At 41.6% G+C, this 19,639-nt stretch overlaps 1 protein-coding gene across 1 annotated transcript in view; it reads right to left on the reverse strand.

The window, feature by feature from the left end:
* Positions 1-19,639, reverse strand: part of rnf123 (ring finger protein 123) — a 394,669-nt gene that overhangs the window by 164,015 nt on the left and 211,015 nt on the right. The window contains exon 32 of the mRNA XM_080184629.1: positions 7,300-7,439. Within this exon, the coding sequence (XP_080040755.1) occupies positions 7,300-7,439 (140 nt within the window). The remainder of the gene's footprint in view (positions 1-7,299; positions 7,440-19,639) is intronic.

Here is a 19,639-nt window from a genome sequence, read left to right on the forward strand (position 1 = left end):
GTTTAGAAGGCTAAGGGGGAATCTTATAGAGACATATAAGATAATGAAGGGGCTAGATGAAGGGGATAGAGAGATTCTTCCCGCTTAGAAAGGATAGCAGAACTAGAGGGCACAGCCTCTAAATAAGAGGGGGGGGTGCAGTTTAGATCAGAGTTGAGGAGGAACTTCTTCACTCAAAGGGTGGTGAGTCTCTGGAATTCTCTGCCCATTGAAGTGCTGGAGGCTACCTCGCTGAATATATTTAAGTCACGGGTAGATAGGTTTCTGACAGACAAGGGAATTAAGGGTTATGGGGAGAAAGCGGGAAACTGGACACTGATCCACTTCAGATCAGCCATGATCTTGTTGAATGGGGGAGCAGGCTCGAGGGGCTAGATGGCCTACTCCTGCTCCTATTTCTTATGTTCTTAGTTCAATTGTAAAAACTGAACTGCCAAATATAGAGAGAGATTTAGCCTGTGGTCATTATTTGGACTTCCTCCCTCATTTTTTCAACCTTCACAAATAGTAAGTACAGTGTTCCTGGAAACTGTTGTTGGGATGTTCACATAATAATTGGTGCTGGAAAAAGCTCATATTTGCAATCAGTTCCAACTGTTATAACCAAAGACTCATCACTGAACCGCATACAATCCACTGCTGGCCTGGTTGATTTCTGATCTTACTGGGGGAACGTTTAAGCTGAGGAGACTGAGGATCTTACTCGGAACAACTTAAAATTGCCCCTAGGACTAACCTGAGGAATAAAAGGATGACTTTCCAGATCACCTTAGTAAACTGGGAAACATTGGGATATTTGCTTTCCATTCTATTTATTGGGCAAAATAACTTTTCGAAGCCTGGAGGATGAGAGCATTTGCAGGAACAATAGAATCAATGGTGCATCACACCTCTGTAAATTGAGTTGATGTTCATGCTACAAGTAGACTATCTGTATTGTATCTGCTTAGTTCACAGATATTCATACAGCGTTTGTAATTACAAATTGTTAATGCCTAATACTCCAAGCCAGGTCTTCTGAGAACCATGGCATCAAATTGAGTTAGAACATAAGAAATAGGAGCAGGAGTAGGCCATCTAGCCCCTCGAGCCTACTCCGCCATTCAATAAGATCATGGCTGATCTGATAGTGGGTTCAGTTCCATTTACCTGCCCACTCCCCATAACCCTTAATTCCCTTGTTGGTTAAAAATCTATCTGTGACTTAAACACATTTAAGGAGGTAGCCTCTACTGCTTCACTGGGCAGAGAATTCCAAAGATTCACTACCCTCTGGGAGAAGAAGTTCCTCCTCAACTCTGTTCTTAATTGACTCCCCTGTATTTTGAGGCTATGCCCCCTAGTTCTTGTTTCCACTAAGTGGAAATAAATTGCCGTGGACTGCTCTGTCTGATCCTACCATTCATATGGATCAGGAACCCTCCAATATGAAAACTCTGCATTTCTGATGTGTATAAATACCAGGATGCACGCATCAACCTAACTGCAGTAAACTAATAGTTCCATCAAATTGAGTCTGCACAAGAGCCAGGTGAGCTGATTGGAATCCCACTCTGTTTGGTCACTCACTTATCAACCACTGTGTCTATGCTCCAGGCTTTCATTAAAACACTTCTAAACTTGGCTTCTGACTCAGAGCAGTCAAATTGCTTTGCGCTTAGAAGTGTTTAGAGAAAGAAGTTGCTGGGACTCCTGTGAGGAAGGTATTGCTATTTTACAGAAGCTCAATCAACCACACTAATGCTAATCAACCATTAGAAACACAGAAACTGAATCATGGGGAAAAAAATAATTTAAAAGAAAGATGTTGCATCAACTGGAGTGCACAATCATTCCTGACACTGAAAGACCGTGGTTTGGTGAGATACGCCACTGCACACTGACTCTAACATCACTCATATCTACAGTTATCAGAACAGGTTAGATCACAGATAAACCTACAGGGTTATAATCAAACAACAGATCACGTGACAAGGACCAATGTTTGGATTTATGTCTGACTGCCTCAGGATTTAAACTGGAGTCCGACACCCATCTATTTAGCATTGCATACTTCCCTTAGGACCCAACATGAAGACAGCTCAATTCCCTGCGAATGCTTAATATCAGGGTTTTTAGCATCTTCACTTCCTTCTCTGCTGCTTTTAAAGTTTGAGAGCTAACAACAATCACTAAATATTTCTACATATCTACTGTTACTTGCAAGAACTTTTAAAAGTTACTGCCAAAATCCAGAGGAGGGGAGGGTTTTAAAGAATTCAATATGCTGGAATAGGACAAAGCCCCTAGCAAAAACACTATCCATTTGCCTGACTCCATTCTTTTCAGGTGGAATCTCCCATTATTTGTTTTTGTTATCTCCAAACATGACTTCTCTACAATACTGTCCTCACCAATCTTCTGTGCCACACCATCTTATAAACATTTGCTTCTCTGAAGCTCCACATCATGCCACATATGACATTTATTCTATCACAAGTACACTATCAAGGGCAGAAGTCTGAGTAGTGTTGAGGAGCAGAAGGATCTTGGGGTCCGGGTCCACAGGACTCTTAAATCGGCCTCGCAGGTGGAGGAGGTGGTCAAGAAGGCGTATGGTGTACTGGCCTTCATTAATCGAGGGATTGAGTTTAGGAGTCGGGAGGTAATGCTGGAACTTTATAAGACCCTTGTCAGGCCTCATTTGGAGTATTGTGCGCAGTTCTGGTCGCCTCACTATAGGAAAGATGTAGAAGCTATTGAAAGGGTGCAGAGGAGATTTACAAGGATGTTGCCTGGACTGGGAGGCATGCCTTATGAAGTTAGGTTGAGGGAGCTGGGACTCTTTTCCCTGGAGAGACGAAGGTTGAGAGGCGACCTGATAGAAGTTTACAAAATGTTGAGAGGAATAGATAGGGTGGACTCTCAGAGGCTATTTTCCCGGTTTGAAATGGTCGCTACGAGAGGACACAGATTTAAGGTGCGGGGAGGGAGGTTCAGAAGTGATGTTAGGGGTAAGTTTTTCACTCAGAGGGTGGTGAGTGAATGGAATCGGCTGCCGTCAGTGGTGGTGGAGGCGAACTCGCTGGGGTCTTTTAAAAGACTTCTGGATGAGTATATGGGGTTTAATGAGATTGAGGGTTATAGATAGGTCTGTAGGTTGGTAGGTGATGTGATCGGCGCAACTTGTGGGCCGAAGGGCCTGTTTGTGCTGTAGTGTTCTATGTTCTATGTTCCAACAAGCCCAGTTTGTTGGACTCTCCTGGCCCCAACAAATACAATTTAAAATTCTTTTCTCATGTGTAACTTCCCCCTTGGTTGACACTTTATGGTTGCTTCCTGTAACTCTATATCCTAGCTCAGGCTGGTTTGTGCTGTAAATAGAGATCCCGGTGCACCCTGGCTCTAGTTCCACTCCACTGCGTGGCAAAGCCCTCACCCATCTTGGGCCTACTCTTTAGAAGCTGCTCTCGCAGAAAGGGTAGAAAGAAAAAAACTATTTCTGTTGCTCCAGGAATCTAGTACTTTGTTGCTCTAAAAATTAGTGTCAGATCTTTCAGGATTGAAACTGGAAAACACTGCTATGTAGTGAAAATTTGGACCTCTCGTCGACAAATAACAACTAATGCTTCATTCTATGTTCATTTGAATTCTGAATGATGATTGCTAGATTTTCATTGTGCAATGACATTAAGTGAAATGGGATAAACGTAGATATATGGGGTTAAATCACAAATTAGCCACAGCCTGGCTGAATGGTGGACTAGGCTTGAGGGGGTAAATTGCCATCTCCTGTTGTTCTGTCCTACACTGTCCACCTGAAATAAATATACTTTAATTCATGTCTCCCACCACCAGTCAACCAGTTCCCTCCTCGAGTCATTTTATTTGTTAAAGGTACCATCTAAATTCATGTTGCCCATTTGCTCTGGAGTTGCTGAGGCCAGTGTATTGCATAGGCTAACAGTATGGAGTGCATAATAGGGTTAATACACTGCACAATGGACTGCACAAGGGAAAATCATGATTCAGCAGTAGGCCATTCGAGAAAGGTTCCTAGACTGAGAGGCAGGAAACTCAAGAAATACACTTGGATTCAGCAGGTTTATATTAGATTTAGACCCAGACTAAGCCGTATCCTGCATGTTGAGCACAGACTAAATAGTGTTATACAGGGCTGTACAGTGTACACTGGTTATGTAAAAATTTCTGCTCCAATTTACTCCCTATACCCCAGTTATTATCAGAACTGTAGTGCAGCACAATCTGGAACCTCACGGCCTGGTGTATCCCCACTCAATCATTAACATCAATCCAGGTTCAAGGGAGAGTACAGGATGGCATGCCAGGTTCAGCACAAGGCATATCTAAAATAAAGTGTCAACCTAGTGAAGCTACCAAATGGGTCTACTTGCACATCCAACAGCATAACTCTGTCTATCACTTGCTGTTAAGTGATCCCACAACCAACAGATCAGATTCAAGTTCTGCAGTTCTGTCACACCCAGTTGTGAATGGTGGTGGACAATTAAACAACTCACTGGTCATCCACAATCACCTCAGTAATGGAGGAGCCCAGCATATCAATGTAAAAGATAAGGCTGAAGCATTCGCAAGAATCTGCAGTTAGAAGTGCCATCAGGGGTGTGATGAAATACTCTGCACTTGTGTGGAAGGGTACAGCTCCAACAGCATTCAAGAAGTTTGACACCATCCAGGATAAAGTAGCCTGCTTGATTGGCACCATATTCACAAACATCCATTTCTTACACTACTGACACCCAATAGCAGCAGTGGGTATTATCTACTGCAGCAATTCACTGAAGATCCTTAGACAGCAGCTTCCAAACCCATGACTATTTCAAACTAGAAGAAGGGCAGTAGGTACTTGGGAACATCACCACCTGCAAGTTCTCTTCCAAGCCACTCACCATCCTGACTTGAAAATATATCGCCATTCCTTGCAGTCGCTGGGTCAAAATCCTCAAATTCCCTCCCTAACAGCATTGTGGATCAACCCACAGTATGTGGGCTGCAACGATTCAGAAAGGCAGCTCACCACCACTTTCTCAAGGACAACTAGGGATGGGCAATAAATGCTGGCCAGCCAGCGATGCCCACATCCCACAAATGAATAAAAAAAAAAGCAGAGGGAGCTCCAGCTGCTTGACTCATGCAATTATTCTTTATGCAGGAACCTGACTATTCAGTGTTGGGGATATTTCCAGCTTCAAAAATGTAACAAGCTAAGCTTGATCCTGTCTGCATATGAAGGGATTGTTGGATCATGGTTTGGAGCACAGATAGAAACTGTGTGCACCCGCCCAAACCCTTCAAGGCCATGGTACCAAACCGAATTGTTGCACCCCTGATGTCAACCTAATTAGCTCATTCAGCACAGAGCAATGACTTAGGTTCAGATTTTCCTGGATTGCTCACTGCCAAAGCAAATGCCAATCAAAGCAAATCATCCTCAACACCGGTGACCCATAAGGCAGAGTTCTCAGCCCCCAACCATACTCCTTATACACCTATGATTGTGTGGCCAAATTCCCCTGCAATTCAATTTTCAAGTTTGCTGACGGCACCACCGCTGTGGGTCAGATTTCAAACAATGATGAGACAGAGTATAGGAATGAGATAGAGAATCTAGTGAACCAGTGTGGCAACAATAATCTCTCCCTCAATGTCAACAAAATGAAGGAGATTGTCATCAGCTTCACAAAGTGTAAAGGAGAACATGCCCTTGTCTATATCAACAGGGATGAAGTAGAAAGGGTTGAGTGTTTCAAATTTATAGGTGTCCAGATCACCTACGACCTGTCCTGGTCCCCCTATGCTGATACTATAGTTAAGAAAGCCACCAACGTCTTTACTTTCTCAGAAGACTAAAGAAACTTGGCACGTCTGCTATGACTCTCACCAACTTTTACAGATGCACTATACAGAGCATTCTTTCTGGTTGTATCTCAGCTTGGTATGGCTCCTGCTCTGCCCAAGCCTAATCCATCACGTAAACCAGCCTCTCATCCATTGACTCTGTCTACACTTCCCGCTGCCTCAACAAAGCAGCCAATATAATTAAGGACCTCACGTGCCCCAGTCATTCTCTTTTCCACCTTCTTCCTTCAGGAAAAAGGCGTAAAAGTCTGAGTTATGTACCAACTGACTCAAAACAGCTTCTTCCCTGCTGCCGTCAGACTTTTGAGTGAACTTACTTTGCATTAAGTTGATCTTCCTCTACACCCTAGCTATGACTATAACACTACATTCTGCACTCTCTCATTTCCTTTTCTATGATCAGAATGTCTTGGCTGTATAGCGTGCAAGAAACAATGCTTTTCACTGTATGTTAATACGTGACAATAATAAACCAAATCAAAATTGTGTACTTAACATATCGATGAATGGGGAGGGGGAAAAAGCATTTGATCAGAGCGAAAATCATAAGCCTCAGAATCATACCTGAAGCCTACTTAAAAGCATGCAGCACTTGGGCTGGCGAATTCAATGTAATGTGCTGAGTAATGTGTACTTTAAGCAGAAACAATAATGGGTGACTTGCACTTATCAGATTTTCCCATCTCATATTTTATTAATGTTCAGTCTGAGTGCACAGGATGGAATTAGAGTGAAGAAGGTGATTGTTTTCTAAAATCAGATCTGTAAATAAACAGATGATGTGATTTAGCAGGAAGGCCCAGCAATTAGTCACAGGAGTGACTGGTCCCCAAGCCTCCATCAATATCAGATTACTAATAATCTTGAAACAGTCCAAATACAAAACAGCTCGACTGATTTCCAATTTCATTGGTTTCAGAAAGGATCATTCCCGGTAGCAAAATTATATCTGGCAAATGTCAGAGCCTGTCCAATCCCAAATCACATTTGGTAAACACCAAACTCTGCTGAACCCAATGGCACATCTAGCAAACATCAGCATTTGCTGAATTCCCACAGAAGACAAATGCAGTGATTTGATTTAAACAAGAACAATTCTTTGGTGGAGGTTGGGAAGATGGTGGTGAAAGGGAAAGATGAGTAATTTTGATTTGTACTTTTTTCTCTGGCAAGAAACATCCTGCAAAGAAACTGAAAAAGCTAGCTGAAGAAATAAAGCTTACTTATGCTGCAAGAACTGGTATGGCTCAAACAAACAGGTTAAAGAAATAAAGAGGGCATGATACATCAGGTAAGCTACCATTCTCTCATATCCAAAGCAACTTGTTGTTTGCAAGGTTATAAAGACTTGCAGAGTCTTTGTTCAGAAGAATGGGCAAGAGATTTGAAGTTTACTGTGGAATTTCTCCAGATCCTTACCTCCTGGATCATACCAATGAATTCTGAGAAAGCCCAATTCAGCTGGTTGAGTACGCTATTCAGAAAACTTGCTGCCATTTCAGAATCGGAGCGAAGAAGGTCTGCCATATGTTGCTGAAGCAGAGTAGAAGGACAAGGTTCTGAGAGGAAGAATAAAAGCAGATTGTTAATCACAATTTACTGATATTACAAGCACTAGAATCATTGAGATCAACAATGGTCTCAAGTGTTAAGCCCCTCAAAGGGGAGGGATGTAGATGGACAAGTGATTTTCTAAGTTTTGTCACCGTCCTTCTGCACGGCCCCTCCCCGCACAGCCCTCCTCTTGCGTGACCACCTGCCTTGTAGAGCTCTCCCACTTACACGACCATCCCCCTTACGTAGGCACCTCACCCACATAAGCTCCCTTTTATTGTGCATTGCCCCACCCATCCTATCATAGCCCCACCCTCCCACCCACTTATGGTGCCCGTCCAGGCATTGCCAGGCCATGCCCCTGACCACCCGGGGACTTCAATGGTCTCCGATCTCCCGGCATATCCATGACATCTGGTCCTCACTACTTAGAGCAAAAGTGACTTGCTGGCGTGAAGTCTCACGAGTGAGGGGGAAAGCATCTGGGAGGGTGGAACCAGCCGTGCCAAACTCAGTAGATGTTAATGCAGTCCACTCTATGTTAATAGACTTTGTGCCCTTTTGTGCACAAAGCTGTTCTCGCTGATAAAACGGGGCAAGGAAGATAGCAATCAGATTCCAACATTAATTTGCTTTTAAAAATAGAAAGCAGGGAGTGTGAGCAAATGGGCAGTGAAACAAAGCAGAGGAAAACAGAAAGCAGTATTCTACAAGGATCAGTTCTGGAACCACTGTTAATTATTATTTGCATTAATGATTCAGAATGAGCAATAAGTAATTACCAAACATTTCAGATGATACCGACCTAAGGGTTATAGCTAACACTGAGGAAGAATGCAACATAATAGATGAAGACATTAGAAAACCTGAAGACCAAGCAATTAAGTGACAAATGAACATGAACAGAGGGAAATGATGCACTTTGGAAGGAAAAACAGAAACATCACACATATCTTAGAAAACAAGAAATTGAATGAGAGGGCAAAGCGATCTGAAGATAATTGTAAATATTTAAAAACAGAATCACACATCAGTAAAGCAATTTGTAAGTGAACAGCAAGTGGAATGTAGAGTCAATTCAGAATCAAAAAGAATATCTATGCATAGCAGCAGAGGGACATGGCTGAGTGCTGAGGTAGTATTTTGCATCTGCCTTAACTCAGGCAGTAAGAGCAGGAGACACTCTTGGTCAGCCACGCTTAATATGCAGTGTTGCCCCTCAAGCTATAAGCCTTTGGTGACAGGTTAGCAACCTGTTCCAGGAAACATCTCACTTTGGGAACAGATGAAAATCTGCCTTGTGCACCACTAGGTGCAGGAGGCAAAACAATAGTTAACTTTAAAGTTGTGGCCCATATCAATACCAATGACATAGGTGAAAAGAGGGATGGGGGGGTCCAGCAAGCATAATGCAGAGCTAGGAAATACATTTAAAAACAGGTTCTCAAAGGAGTAATCTCAGGATTGCTCCAAAGCCACGTGTTAGCGAGAACACAGGACATACAGGATGAAGAGATGGTGTCGCAGAGAGGAATTTAGAACTTGTACAAGCTGGATGGGTTGCAATCCCGCAGGACTTGGACCAATAACCTCACATGGGAAATTTGCTGGTGCTGTTGTGGAGGGTTTAAACAAGCATGGCAGGGAGTTGGGAACCTGAGCAGGGAAACGATAGAGGGGGAAAACAAAGAAAGAAATGAAAGATAGAAAATTAAAAAGCAAAAATGACAGCAAAGGAGGTAAGGGCTAGCAGCAAATAGGGCCATGGTATAAAAAAAGTGTGGAAATGTTAAAAAGGCAACGTATTTGAAAGCACGGAGAATTTACAATGTGATAGACAAGTTAACAGCACAAATATATGTAAACAGTTACAATATGATTGCATTTACAGAGACATCGCTGCAGGGTGACCAAGGCTGGGAACTGAATATTCAAGGGTATTCGATATTTAGGATGGACAGGCAAACAGCAAAAGGTGATTTGGTGGCATTGTTAGTAAAGGATGAAATCAGTGTAATAGTGAGAAGATACTGGCTGAAATAATCAAGATGTAGAATCAGTCTGGGCAGAGCTAAGAAGAAACAAAGGGAGGAAAATATTCGTGGGAGTTGTCAGTAATGGTAAAGTAGGAGATGGCATTCAACAGGAAATTAGAGATGCTTCTGCTACAGTAATCATAGATGACTTTAATTTATATATAGACTGGGAAACCAAATTAGCAACATTATTGTGGTGGATGAATTTCTGGAGCATGAATGAGATGGCTTTTTGGACCAGTATGTCGAGGAACCGACCAGGGAAGTAGGAAAACTATCCTGGACTTGGTATTGTGCAATGAGAATGCATTAATTAATTATCTTGTTGTGCAGGATCCTATATAGAATAATGATCATAAAAAGATAGAATTCTTCATTAGGATGGAAATTTAAATAGTCCAATCAAAACCAGGGTCCTAAATCTAAACAAAGGAAACTACGAAGATAATAGGGGTGAGTTGGCTACAATAGTTTGGGGAACTTCATTTAAAGGCATTTGTGGAAATGCAACGGCTAATATTTAAGGAATGAATGAATGGATTGCAACATTCCTTTCTGGTGCAAAAACACAACTGGAAAAGCAGCCAAACCACGGCTGACAAAAGAAGTTAGATCTCAAAGTGAAATCAAATAAAGTTGCTGGAAAAAGTAGCAAGATCAAGGTTTGGGAGCAGTTTAGAATTCAACAACGAAAGACACTATTCGATTAAGAGGGAAAAAATGGAACCTGAGTAAACTTGCAAGGAACATAAAAGCGAACAATGAAAAGCTTTTCTAAATAAGTAAAAAGAGAAAGATTAATGAAGACAAACAGGTCCCTTTCAGTGTGAAAAGGTAAAAATTATATTTTTGAAAGATTTGTCATAAGTAGGCTTACACTGCAATGAAGTTACAGTGAAAACCCCCTCATCATCACACTCCAACACCTGTTCAGGTACACAAGAGAGAATTTTAGCAGTGGAGGACAGGGAAATTTAGCAGTGGAGGACAGGGAAATTTAGCAGTGGAGGACAGGGAAATTTAGCAGTGGAGGACAGGGAAATTTAGCAGTGGAGGACAGGGAAATTTAGCAGTGGAGGACAGGGAAATTTAGCAGTGGAGGACAGGGAAATTTAGCAGTGGAGGACAGGGAAATTTAGCAGTGGAGGACAGGGAAATTTAGCAGTGGAGGACAGGGAAATGGCAGAACAATTAGGCACGGAAAACACAAATAACCTCCCAGTGTTGCAGGGAACCAACAGTCCAAGGATCTCGAGGAGGAGGAACTGGAGGAAATTAGTATTTGTAAAAAAAGTGCTAGAGAAATTAGTGGGACTGAAAAACCAATAAATCCCCAGAGCCTGATATGCTACATCCCAGGTACTAAAGGGGGTGACTGCTGAAATGGTGGATGAGTTGGTTGTCATCTTCAAAAATTCTCTAGATTCTGGAATAGCCCTGGTAGATTGTAGAGTGGCAAATGTAATCCCACTACTTAAAAAAGTAGGAAAGGAGAAAAAGGAGAATTACAGACTAGTTAATCTAACATCAATATAGGGAAATTGCTTGAGTCTATTATTAACAATGTGCTAACAGAGCACTTAGAAAATCGGCAGAATTCGACCAAGTCAACATGGATTTATGGAAGGGAAATCATGATGGCAAATCTACTGGAGTTTTTTGAAGACATAACTATTAAAATAGGGAAAACCAGTGGATAGGGTGTACTTGGAATTTCAAAAAGACTTTTTCATAAGAACCTTAGCACGCAAAATTAAACCACAATGAGATTTGTGGTAATATAATAGCATGGATTCAGAATTGGTTAAAAGACAGGAAACCAAGAGTAGGAATAATTTTTTTTAAAAAATGTGGCAGGCAGTGACAAGTGGGGTACTGCAGGGATCAGTGCTTTGGCCTCAGCTATTCACAATGTACATCAATGATTTGAATGAGGGAACCAAATATAATATTTCCAAGTTTGCTGATGACACAAAACTAGTTGGGAATGTGAGTGATTAGGGAGAGTGATTAGGAAGATGTAAAGAAGCTTCAAGTTAATTTAGGTAAGTTGAGTGAGTGGGCAAATACTTGGCAGATGCAGTGTAATGTGGATAAATGTGAAGTTATCCACTTCAGTAGGAAAACAGAATGACATTACCTGGTCACAGGTTGTGAAATATTAATATACAAAGTCAGCTGAATGTCCTTGTACATCAGTCACTGACAGCAAGCATGCGGTGCAGCATGAAGTTAGGGATGCAGATGGTATGTTGTCCTTCATTGCAAGAGGATTTGAGGACAGGAGCTCAGCTTTAGTGAGGCCATACCTGAAGTATTGCATGTAGTTTTGCTCTCCTTACCTAAGAAAGCATATGCTTACTATAATGGGATTGCAGCCAAGGTTCAGCAGACTAATTCCTGGGCTGGCAGGATTGTCATAGGAGGAGAGATTAGGTTGCCTGCCTCCTGTAATCACTGGAGTTTAGGAGAATGAGAGATCTCGTTTAAATATATAAAATTCTGACAGGGCTAGACAGATTGGATGCAGAGATGATGTTCCCCTAGCTATGGATAGGGGGGTGGCGTGGCGGGGGGGGGGGGATTCCCTACCACAGAAAGCTGTGTGTGTGTGGGAGTATGGGGAGAGTATAGGAGTATGGTGCTCAGATAGAGGATCAGCCATGATCATACGATCATACTGAATGATGGAGCAGATTCTAAAAGCCAAATGGCCTACTCCTGCTTCTATTTTGTATGCTTCTATGTTCAAAGTAGAGCACAAAGAACTTCAGGCCAGACAGTTTAACCACGGCGGTGGGAAAGTGTTCAGAGACAATATTTCAGGCCAAAATTAAATCAGTAAGGATGGGCAATAAATGCTGGCCAGCCAGCGATGCCCATGTCCCACGATTGAATCAAAAATACGTGGACAAATGTGGATTAATTCAAGGAAGCCTGCATGAATTTATTAAATACAAATACAATTGAGCTTTTGATGAAGTTGCAGTGATGACTGGTGATGATCACGCTGTTGATGTGACAGATATCCAAAAGGTAATATATGCCACTAAAATATTTGCTAGCCAAGTAGAAACCAATGGAATAAATGGAAAAATGTTAGGATGAATAAGAAGTTGGCTGACTGACAGAGAACAGTGTGCGCTTGTGAATAATTGTTTTGGGGACTGAAAGATATGGGGTTCCCAGGGTCTGTTCTGGAACCACTGCTTTTCCTGATATTTATTAGTGAGTTTAGTGCACATGGCATAATTGTAAAATTTGCACATGACATAAAACTTGGTCATATTGTGAAGTGCGAGGAGGATTGTGATAGCCTAGAAGAGGACTCAGGAACACAACAGATGGAATTTATTCCGGAAATGTTAAGTGGCTCATTTTGGAAGGAGATACAAGATAAAGTAAACAGCACAAATTCTAAAGAGCATGTACAAACAGAGAGACCTGGAGCAAGGTCTCATAAATCTTTGAAGGGGGCAAGTTGAGTAAGTGGCTATAAAAGCATAAAGAATCCTGGGCTTTATGAATGAAGGTATAGGATTCAAAGCCAGTATGTTAGAACAAACTTTTATATAACACTGGGAGGGTTTGTTCTTATTCAACTTTTCTGGAGCAGTTTGATGAATCGATAAGCCATGTCAGATGGCAGTTAAAATTCAACCAAGTTGCTGTGAATGTGGAGTCATATGTAGGCCAGGCCAGGCAACGATGGCAGACTTCCTTCCCTCAAGGACATTAGTGAACAAAATGGATTTTTTAGGACTACTTGGTAGCTCACAACATTGCTTAGTTCTGTGCCACCTAGTACTTGGAAAGATATGACCAACAATGGTGTTGGAACACCATCATCTCCTTGTCATGCACCATGCTGATTTGGGCACAAATCCTGGAATACACTATCCAACACCATCGTTGGGCTCTATTACTGCAAGGACTGTACAGCATCACTTTCTCAAGGTTTCTGGGGCTGAGCAAAAATCTAAAGTTTATTTACTTGTGACAAGTAGGCTTACACTGCAATGAAGTTACTGTGAACATCCCCTGGCCTTGCCAGAATCTCACATACCTTGTGAGCAAGTAAGGAACATTTCGCAAGAGCCCTGTTATACAGGAGCCTGGGCTACAACACTTGATATATGTTAAATCTGTGACCCACACGCTCCATCAGAGCTCTGTACCAAAAGAAGCACCCTCACAATACTTACCGATACTCTTCGGTGTGATAAAATATCTTGGAAAGGTTGTTGAAGAGTACAATGCAGGGTGATTTATTTTAACAGAGTAAAAATGACTCTGTGGTGCAGTCCCAAAGAGGATTGTTCTGCTTAATGCCACATGACAGCAATCTGCATAGCAACCAGCATCAAGTGGGTTACATTTCCAGAAGAAAAGCAGCAGCATTGTGAAGGAAAGAAGCTGGAGCATGATGCAGTATTTCCCTGGCTGTGCACAAATTCTAGCTGATGGTTAGTTTTAACTCAATGTCGCAGATATGAGGAATATAGTGCTGCATTAAAATAATAACACTTTTACAGTCAGCAAGTTGGATGATTCCAGTCATGACATTGACTGAATCCCATGCATTTAGTTAAGTGTACAGTCCCTACCACTGAGCAGCATCACAGCTCTCTTAACCAACTCTGAGCCCATACCAATGATTCTGACTCACTGTTGCAACCCACAATGCGTACAAAATTCCATAATGGCATTACACACAAAATGGGAAACAGGCTTTTTAAAATGACTGACTGCAGCTTTACTGGAGCAATAGCTCAGCTACAGTACCGAATTCCAGAATACAGGAAGAGTTGCTCGACTGAGGGAGCAGTAGTAGGGCACTAATAGATGAGTTAGGGAAAGGGAAATAAATCAACTGTATAGATTGATCGATTTCCCCAAAGGAGGGAGAATAGACTTGCATTTATATAGTGAGGTCATATCTCTCAGAAACATTCTAAATTCTCCTGAATCAATTGCTTTGCAATCACTTATGTCAGTAAATATGGCAGTTTTTTTAAAAATCCAGATTTAGGTACTGGTGGCAAGGCCAGCCTTCACGGTACATGTTTACAGAGGGAAATTAGGAGTCAATTACATCACGTGAATCTACAGTCATAAGTAGGCCAGACCGGGTAAGGACTGAAGATTTCCTTCCAGGTAGTTTTTCATTTGACAATTTGGTTGTTGTATGGTTACCATTACTGACACTAGCTTTTTATTCCAGATTTTTAAACATTTTATCAACTAAATGTAAATTCTCCAGTTGTCTTAGTGGCACATAAATACATGCTTCTGGATCATTATCCCAGACTTATTAGTTGGTCACTGCTTCATCAGTCTAACTTAAGTAGGTGGAAGTATGTCAACCAGGACATTGGAAAACCTTCCTCAAAAAAATGCCATGAAACCTTAAAAGCTCAACCTGATTAGACTGATAAGACCCTGGCATACAAGCTCATCTGATAGATGACATCTCGAATAGTGCAGCACTCCAACAGTACTGAGCTGAAGTGAACGTCCATTAAGTAACCTAAAGACTTAGAACATTAAGAAAACACAGCAAACCTTAAGGCTGAACTTGAAAGAGAGGTGAAGTTTTAACATCGAAACAGTGCAAGTAGCTGATTTCCAATTTACCAGACTTTGCTCAATTAAAAATAAAGGTCTGGGGTACAGACATGCAAGAAATTCACCTCCATAAAAAAAAACTCGATGCCAATCAACACATAGGAAATAAGTCTGATCAGTTCAACATAGGCTGAGTTTTCCACTTTACCTGGAAGAGAAGGCACTGACACCTATTGAATGAGTTGATGGAAGTAAAGCTTTGGCCAATGCCTCAACTTGCCATGGCATATGGATCCATAATGTGCTAATCAGCTTGTTCAAAGATTTGAAACAACCTAACATAACTGAATAGATGGATGTTGGGCATTGGTTGACGCTTGACATTTTCTGTGGTCTATTTTTATCACTCAATCTATGGAAGATTACTTTCCAACACAGAACTCTCTCACATCAACCCTGTGCCCAACTCCCTTTCCACTCCAAAGTCCTTGAACCGTTTCCTGGCTCCCAAATCCATGTTCATCCTTCCTGTAACTCCATTTTTGAACTCATTGAATCAACTTCCTGCCCCTAACACAGCACCAAAACATCCTTTTCAATTACAACTGATAGCCTATATCATGGTGACCATAGTAAAATATCCTTTTGCAACTACCTGGACTTGTCTGCAGCTTTTAACTACACTAGCTTTGTCCAGCTGCTCTTCTCCATCATGCAGCCCTCATTCTACGTTTACCTATCCAGTCACAGCCAGAGAATTATCAGCAATGGCTACTCTTCCCACCCCGGCACTGTTACGTCTGTCCAATAACAACTATCCTCAGTTTCCTGCTCTTATTTTTCACCTACATGTTGCAAATCAGTGACATCATTCACAAACTCAAATCTTATCCAACACTGGATGAGCAGAAATTTCCTCCAATATTATCAGGAAGATTGAAGCCATCATCTTCAACCCCCACCACAAATCCTACTTCCAGTCATTGATTTCATCCCTCTCCCTGGCCATCATTTCCAGCTGAATTGAGATCTTCACAACCTCTGCTTCCCATTTGAGCTAAGCTCCTGACGTATTATTGTCATTTACTGTCCAACTAAGGCCACGTACTTCCAACTCTGGAATATCACCTGTCTTAGCTCACCAGCCACTGTGGCCCTCATGCTTTTATTCCCACCAAAGCAATTACAAAGCTGTAAATTTGTGACCATTGAAAACTCTGCTGTTTGTGTCCTAACATGCACCAAGTTCCATTCACCCATCAGCCTTCCTCTCACTGAAGTACACTGCTTCCCACTCCAGCACTTCCATTTTAAAATTTTAGTCCTTCTGGTCAAATCCCTCCATGATCTCGCACCTCCTTATCTCTGTAGCTTCTGCAACCTGGCAAGAACTCTGTGTTCCACAATGAATCACAGAAAGTCAGTATACAGGTGCAGCAGATAATTTAAAAAAAATGAAATGGGATATTGGCATTTATTGCAAACGAACTGGTGTATAAAAGTAGAGAAGTGTTGTTGTAATTGTACACGGGTGTTGGTGAGACCACATCTGGAGTAGTGTGTCTAGTTTTGGTCTCCTTATTTGAGGAAGGATGTGGTGGCAATGGAGGCAGTTCAGAGGAGGTTCACTAGATTGATTTTGGGGATGAAGAAGTTGACAAACAATTTGGGCTTGCACTTGCTGAAGTTTAGAAGAATGAAAGGGGAACTGATTGAGATATATAAAATTTTAAAAAAGGGATTTGATAAAGTAAATATAGACCAACTGTTTCCTCTTATGGGGCAATCTAGAATGAGGCAGTAGACTTAAAACTGAGACGAGGAGGAACTACTTCTCACAGAGGGTGGTGAATTTGTGGAACGTGCTGCCCCATAGCGCAGTGGAGTCTGAATTGTTGAATGGTTTCAAGAGGTGATAGGCATATTTCTAATACAAAAAAAAGGAAAAAGGGATATGGGGAACAGGTTGGGAGGTGAATTTGAGGCCTGGCAGCAATCAGCCATGATTGAATGACAGTGCAAGCTCGAAGGGCTGAATTGACCTACTTCTGCTCCTAACTTCTATGTTCCTCCTCAATTCTGGTCTCTTTTGCATCCACAATTTCCCTTGCCTCAGAGCAGTGCTTTCAACAGCCTAGCCCCTACTTCTGGAAATGGGCCTTTCAACATCTTCTCCTCTTTATCCTCCTTTAAGACCCTCCTCAAAGTCTATCTATTTGATCAAACTTTTGATCATCTCCCCTGGTATACGGATCAAAAGCTTTTTCTGATGATAACCCTGTGAAGCACCTTGAGTGTTTTTTTTTGTTTTTATTCCAATTCAATCCAATCAATTCCAGTTCAGAGTCTCAACAAGTTGAGACATTCCCAACCCAAGCTGACAAGACAGGGCTCTCACCTCCTGTCTTGGGCTTGATCTACATGGTTCAAGTTGATTAGAGTAGGCATTGCATTTCCTTCAAGTCTTGATCTCATTTGCATCTTAGCCAAAAGGCCGAGATGCCACTTTTAAAAATTGCTTCAAATGAAGCTGAAATGTAATCTAATGACTTCAGCCAAGCACAGCATGTTGATACTACACTCGATTTTAGCCAAAATTAAACTTGCTGATGTTGGTTTACGTTGAAAAAAATGAAAGGAATCCTAGAAACCCTACAGTACAGAAAGAGGCATTCAGCCCATTGAGTCTGCACCGATCCCCATCCAGGCCCTACCCCCATATCCCTACATATTTACCCACTAATCCCTCTAACCTATGCATCTCAGGATACTAAGGGCAATTTTTAGCATGGCCAATCAACCTAACCCGCACATCTTTGACTGTGGGATGAAACCGGAGCACCCGGAGGAAACCCACACAGACACAAGGAGAATGTGCAAACTCCACACAGACAGTGACTCAATTCAGGAATCGAACCTAGGCTAATCACTATGCTACCGTGCTATACAGTACACACACTGATTGCGTGGAAATATAGCAGGAGGCAAACATTTTCTCAACCGCTTTTGTCCTGACACTGATAATAGGAGTACTGTGCAAAAAGAAGAAATTAATGCTATTATTATCCTGCCCTTTCATGCAAATGCAAAACAGTTTAGTGTGAGGAATGCAAAAGTACCAGTACAACTCAATTGCAAGGTTTTTGATCATGTCCCACCTCTCGAATCCCAGCCTCTGTTCAACACCAACTTAAATTTTCAGTTTCAGTAAACCATAGCATAAGTGAATATGGCTTGAAAAGCCACCATAGGATGACTGGGCTAATTCTGGGGCATGGGGGTGCCAATTAGACCGATCAGTTGCTGTGCATTAGCCAATTATTGTTGTCATTTGGGAATCCTGTTGACCACAATCAATACAATTAATTGTAATGACTCTCCTAGAATTTTTAATCACAAAATGCATTATCAATCATTTCAGTCACCTCCACTGTGCTAAGTCTCATACTGGACCATCTGATTCAATCACATGGCAACCCCAAAACTTAACAGAATGTCACAAGCCTTCTCTGAAAGCTGCTGATAACTGTGCACTTGAAATGAAGGGTCCTTGAGTCTTCAAGCAATTCAGAGCAGTGATTGGGTTGGGGAAGGCTGCAGGCTGCTCACTACAAAGACAAGATAATCTAGTTGCTGCTCCTTTGGGATCACTCAGTGTGAAGAGCACTGCATCATATTCAGGCAATCATCCCACTGCAGATTTCAATTAACCCTTGATCAACAAAATTTAACCACAGAATGGCACGCCACATACCTGCACACTGCACTGAATGTCAAATGCTGCAAAGAGAGATCTAAACAAATCTGACTGAAATCATGATGTAGAACTGCTGACTTGATCTGCAGCCAATGATGTATTCATCAATTTGTTTATTTTTGGCAATATCTGTGTTCAAAATGAGATATGCCAATGGAAATAAAACACTTTGTAGCACCCGGAATCATTATCCAGCATTATCATCACATCCAACATAGTTACATACAGGATAAACTTCCTTTACACTATCAAATTCAACGCACAAGGTTATTAGAGAACAAGTTAGATAATAGAGGAGGGCTCTCTTTACACTGCTGCATCAAGAATTCCCCGATCAGGTGAAGTTTCTGTTAGACACAGGGCAAAGTTGCATGTATCCTGTTCCACACATATGCCCAAAATCAATCCAAAAAAGAATACTCACTACAACCATATAACATCTATATTTCTTATAGATTTTGTGATTTCTCAAAATAAATCTGATAGTTTGGTGTCAAATTGTACCTGCACAAGGGGACACACAATGAGAAAAGATTGTTCAGGCTATTTCTTCCCATTAAACCATGTACAATTGCACTATGAAGGACTCTAGTGATGATAAGTAGTTTCCAGGAAGAGAGGACTCTGTGGGATTTCTGTCTGACTTCTGAGGATAATCTAGTGAAACCAACTGAATATTATACCTTCTATCACTGCCTGCTCCATCAAACGCATTTCACAAACAAGGTAATGAGCAGTTTTGTGCTCTGCGTAACAAGATATATTGCCTTCCCTCAAACTATTCCAAATTCAATTCTACTGCATGCACCGTCAAAGCAGTCAACCTAATCAGTCGGAGCCGGGG

Source organism: Carcharhinus amblyrhynchos, chromosome 3 (genome assembly GCF_965287045.1).
Source record: "Carcharhinus amblyrhynchos chromosome 3, sCarAmb.v2.hapA, whole genome shotgun sequence".
Taxonomy (NCBI): domain Eukaryota; kingdom Metazoa; phylum Chordata; class Chondrichthyes; order Carcharhiniformes; family Carcharhinidae; genus Carcharhinus; species Carcharhinus amblyrhynchos.